We start from the raw sequence: 12,461 nt of genomic DNA on the forward strand, positions 1-12,461 counted from the left end.
TTCGTCGTTCCCTGCTGTGTGCTGCCGCTCGCCGTGCACGTAGAGAGCAGGCCGACGGGAGAGATTCCTTTGCTGCTGCCTGCTGGGCCAACGACAACTAACTAGGGCCACTCCATACTAGGCCAGATTGGGCCATGGAAATTCAAGGGGGTATAGGGCCACGCGTAGGGCCGTCCCTAGGCCCAAATCCGCCCCAATCCGTACGTGCATTGCATGAGAGAGCAGGTATTGAATTCTTTTGCCGTAGTTGTACACTTTAGTGAACTCCCATCCTTCCCTTAAATCTCGTTGGGTTGCAAGGCGTTTTAGGCGATTTGAAACTAAGTTATTTTTATTTTTCTTGAAAAGCGAAGCGCGGGTAAAATACCGTTCAAGAAAAAGGAAACCGGAAGGGAAAATTGCACGTTCTAGAGAACTGGGGAGGCCCAAATGGCTAGATTTGTTGGGAGAATTGTCACCCACCTAGTGGCTCTTTTACTGTACCGAAACTAGCTTTCCGGCCCAACTGAGCACGGAAGGTTTCCGGCCTTGGCCTTTGGGCCTTGGTTCGATCGTACTGCACGAGGGGCCCGCTCTGCGTCTGCGTGGCTGGCAGCCTGGCGCCTACCTATCCTCTCGCCGCACGCGTCCACCGCCGAGCCGTGGTCCGTGGACAACCGCAGACACGCGAGGCACGTGCACGCACGCAACTGCCGGAGGCGGCCGGCGTGGGGGAGCAAAGCAACTCGACCAGCCTCGCCGCTCCCGGCGGCCGACGGATCACGGACGGAGGAAATACAAAGTAAAAATTAGGGCTTCCGAGGTTTCCTTCTCTTCCCCTGCTTCCCTTGCGTTCACGTCACTTCTGTCTGCTCTGCTCTGCTCCTCCCCCGTTCGTTCACTGCAAAGGAAGCGGTAAAGAAGTCGGAATCTCGGGGACCCCTGGTCTCCTCTCCTGTTCAGGGTATCCGAAGTCACTTCCGTCAGGTGCGATGTATTTTCCCCATTGTTTTTTTTAAAGTATCGGTGATTTTCTGCTTTCCTTCAGCGTAGGCAATGCGAGTTCGAGTGCTGTTGTTCGGCCCTCCTCGTTTAGTGCCGGCGGTTTCACTTCTCGCGATGGTTTAGTGCCGGCGGCGGTGGGGAATATGGGGTTTTCAGCAAGAATGTCGCGGCGCCTCCGCGTGCTTTTTTTTAAAAAATTCTTGGCTTATTTAGTTCATTTCTTAGAAAAGGTCATGGTTTTTTTTTTCTGCTGCAATATGTCCCCCACTTGAAATTATGATATGAGAGGTCTGCTCCAAGAATTGAAGTAAGCCTAGGAAACCTTAACAACCTGTTCAGAATTTCAGATGAATCTAGTTCCTGGTGCAATTTACATCAGGCTGATGCGTTGTGAGCCCATTGATGCGGGCGGTTTTCTGTATGTTGAGATTCTTCATAACTGATGATATTCAGTTTATTTGCAAACAGGACAGGATGCAGGGGGCTCACACTCAGCTAGGCTCCCACACGATTCAGACTCATGGAGTGAGATTGGTCAGAAAGCACACACACGACTGGGTGGTTCTGATTCTTCTAGCTGCACTTGTGATTGGGCTGCATTATGCTCCCCCGTTCAAGCGATTCGTTGGGGAGGATATGATGACTGGTATTAGGTACCCAGTGAAACCAAGCACTGTGCCAGGATGGGCTGTTCCAGTATGTTTCTGAACATTTTGCATGCAATTCTGTTCTCTGATGCAAGAACAAACTCCATTCAACTCTGATGTGGGGGCATCGGACCTGTTTCCAGATAATATCTATGCTGTGTCCTTGGGTCATCTTCATATGCATATACTTTGCCAGGAGAGACGTTTATGATCTGCATCATGCAACACTAGGTGATTTAAGATGTCCCTGTTATCAGTTGTTAAAATTCTTCAGCACGCTGAGTTGTAGAGTTTGCTGGATAACTGTTCGCATATGAATTCTGCAGGTCTTCTCTTCGCCGTGCTCATAACTGCGGTTTTCACTGATGTGATCAAGGTTGCAGTAGGGAGACCTAGGCCAGACTTCTTTTGGCGATGCTTTCCTGATGGAAAGCAGGTACATTTTCTTACACCCTTGCGTGTAGATGGTTCTGTGTTACAGATGCATATATTTAGCTGAAATTGACATGGCACTACTGTGGTCTGTTTGAACGCAGTTATATGATCAGGTGACTGGTGATGTGATTTGCCATGGTGAGAAAAGCTTCTTAACTGATGGGCGCAAGAGCTTTCCTAGTGGCCACACTTCGTGTAAGCTCGCACCCATGAGTGCACATCGACACTAGCATGTAGATAGATAAGATTGTTCTTCCATGTGTAAAGCCACTAGGTTGAGGTAGCAATTAGTTACTGTACACGGTCAACAAATGCTGATTCGTTAGCAGTAGCAGTGCAGATTTAAGTAGTTTATTGCTTTGTAGACTTGGTAGTGCTGTATGCCTGTATGCTTCAACCTTGACCAAATAGTTTTTATCCTCATAGTTTGTTCTTTATCATTTATCTTGCATGATTTTTCTTATCCCGAGTTCATACCAAGTGATTGTCACTAGCACAGAAAACTCTGAATGGTGTAACAACTTGTATAGCCACAGTGTTTCTGCATGATTGGTCAGTATCCCTCACAGTATTTTACACTGCCAGGGTCTTTTGCTGGTCTTGGATTTTTGTCACTTTACTTGTCTGGCAAAATTAAGGCTTTTGATCGCCAAGGACATGTGGCCAAACTTTGCATTGTGATCCTTCCTCTTCTTCTTGCTTCACTTGTTGGGATTTCCAGAGTAGATGACTATCGACACCACTGGGAGGACGTGTTTGTTGGTGGCCTTATTGGTTTGTACTTGACCTCTCTCTCTCTCTCTCTCACTTCCAAATGTATGAAAAGCTTTGATGCCATCAGCAACCGATCTGAATTGATATATTAATTACAGGATCTATTATGGCAGTGCTGTGTTACTTGCATTTCTTTCCTCCTCCGTATCATGATCAAGGTTGTTAATCTTTCTCACTAGACCAATTCCTTTCAGTGTTAGTGGCTTAAGGATTTGCGCTGATATGCTCTTCTTGGAAAATAAATTTTGATTCTCCCTGTGTGAATATGATGGTCTTTCCCTTTTCACCTTTAGGTTGGGGACCATATGCATACTTCCAAATGTGCTGCCCATTCAAGCAATGCCACAAAACCAACAATCTGCAGCTACAGGTGGGCAACACCATTGCCCTATCCAGGCAGGAACATGACAGGAAGTCATAGACGATTTGGAATCTGGAAGTGTGTAGCCTGCCTCCTGCACTTAACCGAAGCAGCAGCCATGTTGTACAGTAAGCACAACTAAACCTTCTATGCATGTAGTAGATGTATTGGAATCTCGAACTAGGGATCTTAGTTTTTCACCTCATGCATGTTAAGGTGGTTAATCTTGTGTGAAATCACAAGCTAGTAAGGCCTAACCTACATGTTCCAGGCCTACCTGTGGCCAAATTAGCTGTATGAATTGCTAGTGGAAGCACTGATTAGGAACTTATTCCAATGATACAAAATAAACAGAAAGTAGAGTTGAAAATGACATGCACATAGTCCCTAAACATTCTCGACGAGGTTGCACCGTCCAACGGTGTGGTATTCCAAGGTTCCATCAGTTCGTAGACCAAGGTGCAGATACATTTGTTTTGTCTCCCTCTTTGGATGACCAAATGGATTCGGTCTTATTCAGAGCTGGGCAGAACAGATCAACACGGATTGAGATCTTAGTTGTCAAGTTCGAGCCAAAAGCACTAGCACTGAATTCTCTTCTTTACACGGTGATAGCTGCTCCTCAGTCTTTGATATGTTCGTATGTTATCGGTGGAAGAATTTTTATACTCTTTACCCTGCGCACAAAAATTGCTTTGCGTCTTGGTGTATCATTTTAGTCGTCGAAGTCTGCCTTTTCGGCGGAATCATACATGATTTTCCATTCGACGTGTTTAGCCTCAAAGCATTATTGCCACTTAATTTATCATTCTTAACATGTATAGCTCTAGTAAAAGAAACAAAGATATGAAAGCCACCTGTTTCAGTTCAAGTTTCCCCAAACTCGAAAGAAAGCAGGAAAGTGAGACCTTTTCGTTTTCTCTTTTGCATTTTTTCCCCAGGCTGATGGGTACGGGCAAGATAAATCATGGCACACAGAGGTTTATCTGCAGTAAAGGTTAAACACGACGCATAAACCTCTGCAGTAAAGGTTAAACACGACGCATGAGCATAATTGCCGAATGACTTGAGAAGGAAAAGGATGACCAAGTCTTCAGAATTTAATTGAAGAATAAGTTGAAAAGATGGCCGCCTTTCAGAACTTACGGCGTGAGTATATGCATCGGGCAACTATGCAGCGAAAATGGTTTACGAAATCAACGGACAAATTTGCACTTGTCTGCAGGATGAGAACTCTTATAATATAGCAAACTAGAGAATGGAAACAAGGTGCGGAAGGTGTGTGTCCATTTTCTTTTGAAGCATCTAGTTACATGTTACACATTGTACAGTGAGCGTCCTGCCAGCTTTTTATCTTTCCTGGCAAAAGAAAGAGAGAGAAAGAAAGGAAGAAATCTGTCTGTATAACTTTGTTTTACAACTTGAGATGGAAACTGATGCATGCTTTACTTGATGCATGCTTAACTGGAGAACTGAGCATCGATCCTAGCTCTCAGTACTGATTGGTTTTTGACCCGGTGCTAATGTGAGTATTAGTACTGGGTCTAACGGCTAGTTCCCAGAAGCCCCCCGTGACTCCCTTAGTACCGGTTGAAAGCTCCCACTGATACTAAAGGTCACCATTAGTACCGGGTGGAGTGTGCCTGAGGGTCAATAGTACCGGGTGGAGGCTCCACCCGATACTAATCGGCCGACCGGATTCGAAATCTTTCTCAAATCTAGTTAAGCGCGCTTGACGTTCGCGCTCCCTCTCTCTCCCTTCGCCACTTCTCCCTTTCTCTCCCCTAGTCCCACTTCTCTCCTCCCTCTCTCCTTATCCTGCTAGCCCCCTCACTCCCTCCGCTGCCGACCCTCTCCCTCCCCTTCCACCGACCCCCTCCCTCCCTCCATCGTCACCGACCCTCTCCCTCCCTGGCCTCCCTCTCCTATCCAATCCACTCGCTCCTCACCTCGTGCATAAGGCAAGGAGCGGCGGCAGCCATCGAGGCACGGATGGAGCGGCGACGGCGGGATAGGATATAGCAGCGCGGATGGAGCGGCGGCGGCGGGATCCGGTGGCAGCGGCGACGAGATCCAGTGCGCTTCCCTCTCTCTCCCCTTGCTGGACCTGCCCCTCTCCCGGCCGCTTCCCGCCGATGCGCCCAGCCACCCCTCCCCTGCGACCCGCCAGCCACCGTTCTTCCCGACCAGCCGGAGATCCGGCGAGTAGGAGCGGCGGCTGGCCGGCAAGAAGGGGTGGCTGGCGGGTCGCGGGGGAGGGACAGCCGGGCGCGGCCGGCGGGATGCGGGGTCGAGCGATGTAATTTGTTTGGCTTGCTCGTTAGATTATTTGATGGTAGAAGTATGTCTGAAACATTCAAGTGGACTTGCAGTGTTGTACTCTTAGGATACATGTGAAATCGACACTAGTAATAAAATGCTAGACCATTATAGAGATTTACTGTGTGCTCCCACAAGTGATCTTAGTAAAGAAGCAAAGGCTAAGAGATCCAAAGCTTTGGAGTGCATGACATTGGCCCTATTTTCTATTACCTATTGTTCTTTTATTTTGATGAATTACTGTCGTGAAAGACTACCAGTTTGAGACCAACTACTACTTTGTTATCTAGACGGTCTGCTATCAGTTTGAGTCGTGCTACCGGTTTGAGTCTAGTTTGAGTCTTGCTGCTACCAATTTTAAGTATTGACTGCTATATGTATGAAATGCATGATCGATCTAATTGCGTGTGTAAGAGGCCATCTATTTTGTTTGTTTTGTCTGTATTCGTTTAAGGGCTTGTTGGGTGCATAACAGGATGGCATGCAAAGAGCTATTAATTTTTTTTCACCATGAAAACTACTAATATAGAATAAAGAAATAGAAAAGAAAATAAGAAAAGAAACAAAAAATAAAAAAGACCTACCAACTGGTACTAAATTGGCGACCACGCGCGATGTGGCAACCAATTTAGGCCCTCACTTTAGTACCGGTTATTTGACCCGGTACTAAAACCCCCCTTAGTACCGAAGTAGCAATACCAATTGTACAACTGGTACTAAAGGAGGTTAGAAACCGGTACTGAAGGTCCATAGTAGTGTTATATGTTTGGTGAATATGTTGGCTGAGGTAAATGCTTGTGTTCGTCCAGTCATTTTTTTATGAACTTGTTCATCCTGACATTTAAACTTGCCAGGGCGAACAGTCCCCTTCGCTCTTTCAGTGAGGGAAGATTTTACTGTGTTTGGTGTGGAAGATCCAAAAGGATTTCAGGATGCATTTTAGTTGGAGCAGAACCCAGAATGTTGTCTGCATTCGCATTTAGAGTTTTAGACCAGGTTTCAGAATTCAGGATGCCTTCAAGTATCTGGTGCACCAGTGCTCCATCGGCTTTGAAACTTACCCTGAGCTGACTGCATTCGCATCTAGAACTTGTGAAATTGTTCCAGTCCGGACAGTGAGACTGCAGAGGAACACGCAGAAACAACATCCATGGCGCAGAAAACAACCACCAGAACCAGAAGTGAAATTCTAACTTCGAAGACCCACTTGCATTATTTATGTGACAGGATCACAAGTACAAAACGACTACACAAGCCAACTGACAAGAGCCTCTGCTAACTAAAGAGTTGAGCCCTGGACCTTAGCTCTTCTACGCGGCCATCGACAGAACGGCACGGTGGCTCTGATCACAATCTACCCTTCACACACTCCAGATGCCTTCCTGCCTCATCAGATTAACGGACTTGACCAAAAAGGAGACGCAACGAAACACTAGTACAAGGAAAACAAGCAAAGGCACTGCGGAGGAGGAGGGGATTGATGGGCTGCCATGCTTTGTCAAAAACACTCGCTCGCTTATCTGCGCTCAATACCTCTCGTGATCGGCGGTGGCGGTAGCGGTGGAGTAGCGGTGATCCATTGCGGCGGCCTCCCTGTGGACGGGCTCACGCTCGTAGTAGTAGTAGTGGTCGGCCTTGCCGTTCCACGCCGGCTGCTGCTTCAACGCCCCGGCGGCGGTGGGGCCTCTCCTCGCGTCGTTGGACGCCTTGTGGCCCGCCTCGGCGGCGGCGGCGGCGGCGGCCGTCGTCTGGTTCGGGGAGGCCCTGTAGACGCCGTTTCCGTAGTGGGCGCCCTGGTGGCCGTGGTTGTAGCCGTTGCTGTGCGGTGCCTGCGGCGGCCGGTCGTGAGGCGGCTTCGTCGGGCCGCCGGTGCTCGGCGGGGCGTAGCAGTCGTCGTCGTGCTTGTGCAGGCCGAAGCAGGCGAACCAGAGGCACATTCTTGCTTTGGGGGTTGGGGGCGACGGTGGCTGGCGATCAGCTGGTTTGGCCTCTTCCTGGCGGGGGCCTCGCTTCTCGTCGCTTGCTCGCTTACTGGTCGTCGAGCAGGAGAGAGGGGAGAGGTGTGTTGATCAGAGCAGAGCTGCTTGCTTGGTGACAACCAGGTGGTTCTTGGTGGCCTGATACGACAGTGGCGTGGCGCACTGGGGGCATATATACTGTGAGAGCCGAGAGGAGAGCCCGGGGCCGCGAGGCGCAACGTGTACGCGAAGCCGTGAAGGAGGGGCCAAGCCAAGTCGAAAGGCGTGTGTATACTATGGGGCCAAGTAGGCAGTTAGGCAGCAAGACCCGGTGACTCCACTCACTACCCAGAGCCCCAGACCCAGACTTCCCGGTCAGGTCTCTGCTTCGGGTGTTCGAGCCTCCGTTCACACCCCTAGCAGTCTGATCACCGCAGGGTTCGCCGCGCGCAGTGGAGAGCTCTGCGACTGTGACGGGTGGTGCGCGTCCCCGTCGCGCGTGCCGGGCCGGCTGGTTCGCGGCAGCCGGCCAGCGGCGTGGCGAGATGCCGCGGAGGGTCCTGCGCGGCGATACCCGGGAGGCCGGGCGGTGGGGGTTGCCGCCCACTCTCCGTCCCGTCCGCGTCGTCGTCCCCTGTCGTAATCCGATCCCCAAAATCGCTTGCTGCGCTTCGGACGGCGGCAAGCCAACAACACACGGGCCCTGCTGCCGTTTCCTGTTCGCGAGAGTCAGTTCAATCACGCTTAGGCTATGTTTAGTTCCCTCCAAACTCCCGACACTAGGCAAAAGAAGATTCCTCATCACATCAAACTTGTGGTACATGCATGGAGTACTAAATGTAGACGAAATCAAAAACTAATTGCACAGTTTTGTTGTACTTTACGAGACGAATCTTTTAAGCCTAATTAGTCAATATTTGGATAATAATTCACAAATACAAACGAAACGCTACATTTGCGCATTTATGGCAAAATGCTAATTTTATTACTCCTAAATTGGGAACTAAACAAGACCTTAGCGCCGCGAGGATTGCTTCCGTTCCGTGCCATGAGCTCCCGCACCAATTCAGGAATTCAGCAACGTTCATCCTCGTGCATCACGGCAGAATATGTTCCCTTCCCCACTGTAGCCTCATGATATTCACAACAAGTAGTCATAAGACCGGAACAGACTTGGACCGTCTGACCGTTGAATTATCAGTTCTTCCAGCCAGCTTCGGTCTGGAACGCGTCTACCACCCTCTGTGTTTAATTGAGTTCCAGCTTTCATCCGGGCCCCAAACTTGCTCAGGGAAAAATGACGTCATCGGCCTCCAAAAACAATGACACAAATGACGCCGAAATTGTCCTAGCCAGAGGCTAGAGCCACTGGGCAGTTAAAAAAGAGAGAGAGAGCATAATTTGGCACGAGGGCCTAACCCAGAGCAAAAACAAACGGATAATCACCAGGAGCATGGCATCCGTTGCTGCCTTTATTCCTCAACAAGCCAGCGGGCAGCGGGAAGAATAATCTGCTCCTCGCTTGGTCCGTTGGTCGTATACGAAAATCGGGGGCGGGCGCACATACGATGCGCTTCAGCAAGAAGAGATCGGAGTTCGTCCATGACGCCGGACGGGACGAAAGAAAGAAAGAAGAACGCTCGGATGATTGCGCGCGGACGTGTCGAAGCTTTGCCGGCGCGGACGGGGGGATCCCAGGCCGGATCCATGGAGGTGATTGTCCACCGAAAGGTCGCATTATTGTAGATGCTCCTCCCGTTAGCATTCGTTGTCTCACTGCTTAGTGATGATGAGAAGGTTAGTTTGAGCCCCTGTAATTGTTAGGCCGGTCACAATCCACGAATGCTTGCCAAATTATTAAGATATCAGCTCTAGAAATTACACCTCCAACCCATAATTTCTTGACGTAATAAATTTTCTCTCCTCTCTCCCCTCTCTTATTCTTCGTTAGAAATTGTGTCAACACCATGTCTCGCTTGAGATCCGATTTCTCCATATTTTTACATCTCTCCTTATTAACTCTCTTGCACCTCATCTTTTTACCTATATGGTACCGTACTTAATGCTATGGAAACCAGATGAGCTGGAGGGTTGGGACTGGGGATTAGAAGAGTTCCTTCCCTTTATTTGCAGGTTTAGTGCGAGCCGCGTTGGTGGAACTTTTAATGTTAATTATTTACACCGTGTGTTAGCGTGTAGATTGCGCGGGATTAAGAATGTGAAAAAGGGCTGTAATATTCCGGGGAAGTGAGCGCCGTTCTTGTTGGAATAGTTTATACTCCTGCACCTCTTTTGAGTTTTAGTAACTAGGAAAGAGTTTGAGATTGTTTGTTAGGATAGCATCTTGGTTTAACAAGGTCTCATAGAAAGATCGATCACCAGCGAACCACCGGGATCATCTGCAAAGGAAAATTCTTTCTTTCTTGCATATTCAATGGGAGCGGTGGAGATTGGACGGGACTTCGTGTAGAGATGAACAGAGAATTCCTGGGGCCAGATTAAGAAAAAGCTGTAATATTCATGATCCAAATAAGAAGTGCATATGATGTCTGTTTATCAATGTTATTATTCCTTTATTCCTAGAGTTGTTTTTCCTGTAGTCTTAATTATACCCGGTTGGTGCTCTCTGAAAGAACGTAGGAGTAGCACTTCAGTACTGCAATAAAGGTCTATACCGGATGCGAAGATCACCAAGAACATATGTATTGTTTTTTTTTCTTTTTGTTATAGGGATGATATATTGATATGCGCCACGTTAACCTGGAATCATTAGTTTGGCATGGATTTAAGTGTGAGCATATGATTGTTTTCATGCTGTGATCACAACCACAGGTGCATCCTGCAACAATAATGAGTGCTAACAATACGAGGACTAGAAACGACTTGATCAACGTAGTGCAAGCCACGTTGGTGGAGCTTAATAATTTAAACAGCGTGAAGATTGCGTGGGATCAAACGAAGAAAGGAGACTGTTAAATCTCTTTTGAGTTAACCATGACACAAAACTATTATTATCATATTGGGTTAAACAAGATCCTCATAGAAAGATCACCAACTAACCACTAGGATCATTTGGATAAAAAAAATCTTTCTTTTTTCTTGTGCATATTCAGTGCGAATTAGATTGGATGAAACTTGGCATAGAGATGAATAAATCTCATGGGTCAGATTAAGAAAAAGAATGTAATAATCATATTCTGAAGAAAAGTACAGAGGATGGTTTCTTTCATTATTTATCGATAATGAGTTCTACGTAGAGTCGTTTTCATAACTCTTAATAGCACGCTGGAATACTCTGAAAGAATCTCTTCCTATGCCGCAATAAAAGACTAATTGTTTGATACGAAAGTCACTAAAAGCATGGTGGTTTTCTTTTTAGGAATGATACGCACAAAATTGTACTCCTTTTTAAAAGAAAAACTTTGAACACATGGATTTACCATTTGGGCAGGGACAATCACCAGTGTATGTACTCACTCCGTCCTAAATTACTATTCATTTTGGATTTTTTAGATACATAGTTTTTGTTACGGATCTAGATATATGTATGTATAGATACGTAGCAAAAGCTATGTATTTAGAAAAGTTAAAATGAATAGTAATTTGGGACGAAGGGTGTCGGATTTAGTGATCGGCAGTCCACCAGAGGGTTACCCAAGTGGTGGATTTGTAGGCAGGGGATATCGCAAGATCAAGAACTCGAATGGTAACACAGGGGCTCTAGGTTTAGACAGGTTCAGGCCTCCGAAGAGAAATACCCTACGTCCTGTGTTCTGGTGGATTGTATTGCTGATCACAGGTGTGAAGAGTTAACATGCCGATGCCCCCGGGGGGCGTCCTCGGCCGCCTTATATAGGCTGATGACCTAGGGTTACAAGGATCTAATCCTGGTTGGTTGTTACATGAAAAGTAATCTCATTTGGTTTACAACAAGTATCCCGAGATATCCGAGCAGAATCTGTTCGCCCGACCTCTTGACTTATGCTCCATGTATCTTCATACCTTGGCCGCATGACGTGGTCGGGTGGGCCCACCTGTCAGGACAACCAATATACTGGTTGGTGGGGACCTGTGGGTACCCTTATCCCTTAAGCCCCGAGCAATGTGTAGTCAAACAATAGCCTAACGGATGCGCAACAAAGCTTGTAATGCACTCAGCTAAAGTTGTGGTATCATCATAGTGATGGAGAGGCTGCGCAATGCTCAAAAAAGGAAGAAAAATTGAAGCTTCCACAGGCGTATGACCAAATGCGCACGACTATGCGACTGCCGAGCTCCGGGATGTCTGGCATCTTGTGGATTGAAGGGAAGCACATGGAGGGCGTCGCAAGACGCACTCCATACGGAGTAGCCCCCGAGCATTGAAGTGATTAAAGTAATCGGTCCAATGGTCAAGAATCCGATGTATTGTTTCCGTCGTAAAAGGATCCAAATATAGCGCTCAGCCCCTGAGCGCGAGGACTGACGGAGCCGCAGAGGCACGCCGACCTGAAGTACGTGCCCAGCCCCGAGCACGAGGACTGGCGGAGCCGCAGAAGCACACCGACCTAAAATAGGCGCGCAACCGGAGGGCGCCCAGCCCCCGAGCGTGAGGACTGGTGGAGCCGCGGAGCCGCGGAGGCACGCTATTCTGAAATACGGTGCCCAGCCCCCGAGCATGGGAGCCGGACGAGCCGCGGAAGCACACCAAGTCGCTTCCCGCACCTAGCCTCCCAGCCTGGGAGTTCCGCCAGGTGATAGGAGGCACGCCTAGTTGTCTATGGCACCTAGCCCCCGAACCTAGGAGCCGGACGAGCTGCGGAAGCACGCCGAGTCGCCTCTCACCCCAAGCGAGAGAGGTCGGCCGGCAACGGGTGGCACGCCGAGTCGCCTCTCGCCCCAAGCGAGAGAGGTCGGCCGGCAACAGGTGGCACGTCCGAGTCGTCTGTGGCGCCCAACCCCTGAGCCTAGGAGCTGGTCGAGTCACGGGAAGCACGTTGAGTC

General features: G+C 48.5%; 1 protein-coding gene and 1 long non-coding RNA gene across 2 annotated transcripts; both read left to right on the plus strand.

Moving 5' to 3' along the window:
- Window positions 1–651: 651 nt before the first annotated feature.
- On the plus strand, window positions 652–3,162 carry LOC101779236 (putative lipid phosphate phosphatase 3, chloroplastic; the record flags this gene model as incomplete). The annotated part of the gene is made up of 8 exons (XM_022826622.1): window positions 652–966; window positions 1,458–1,680; window positions 1,775–1,862; window positions 1,958–2,067; window positions 2,168–2,261; window positions 2,652–2,840; window positions 2,939–2,998; window positions 3,134–3,162. Coding segments are annotated over exons 2-8 (792 nt in total), but the record flags the coding sequence as incomplete, so codon positions are not given.
- Window positions 3,163–3,168: 6 nt separating this feature from the next.
- Window positions 3,169–4,673, plus strand: LOC111257419. Its single transcript, XR_002677941.1, has 2 exons — window positions 3,169–3,329; window positions 4,143–4,673. It is a non-coding gene; the product is annotated as an uncharacterized LOC111257419 (long non-coding RNA).
- Window positions 4,674–12,461: the final 7,788 nt, after the last annotated feature.

The sequence above is a fragment of the Setaria italica genome, chromosome V (assembly GCF_000263155.2).
Source record: "Setaria italica strain Yugu1 chromosome V, Setaria_italica_v2.0, whole genome shotgun sequence".
Lineage (NCBI taxonomy): Eukaryota > Viridiplantae > Streptophyta > Magnoliopsida > Poales > Poaceae > Setaria > Setaria italica.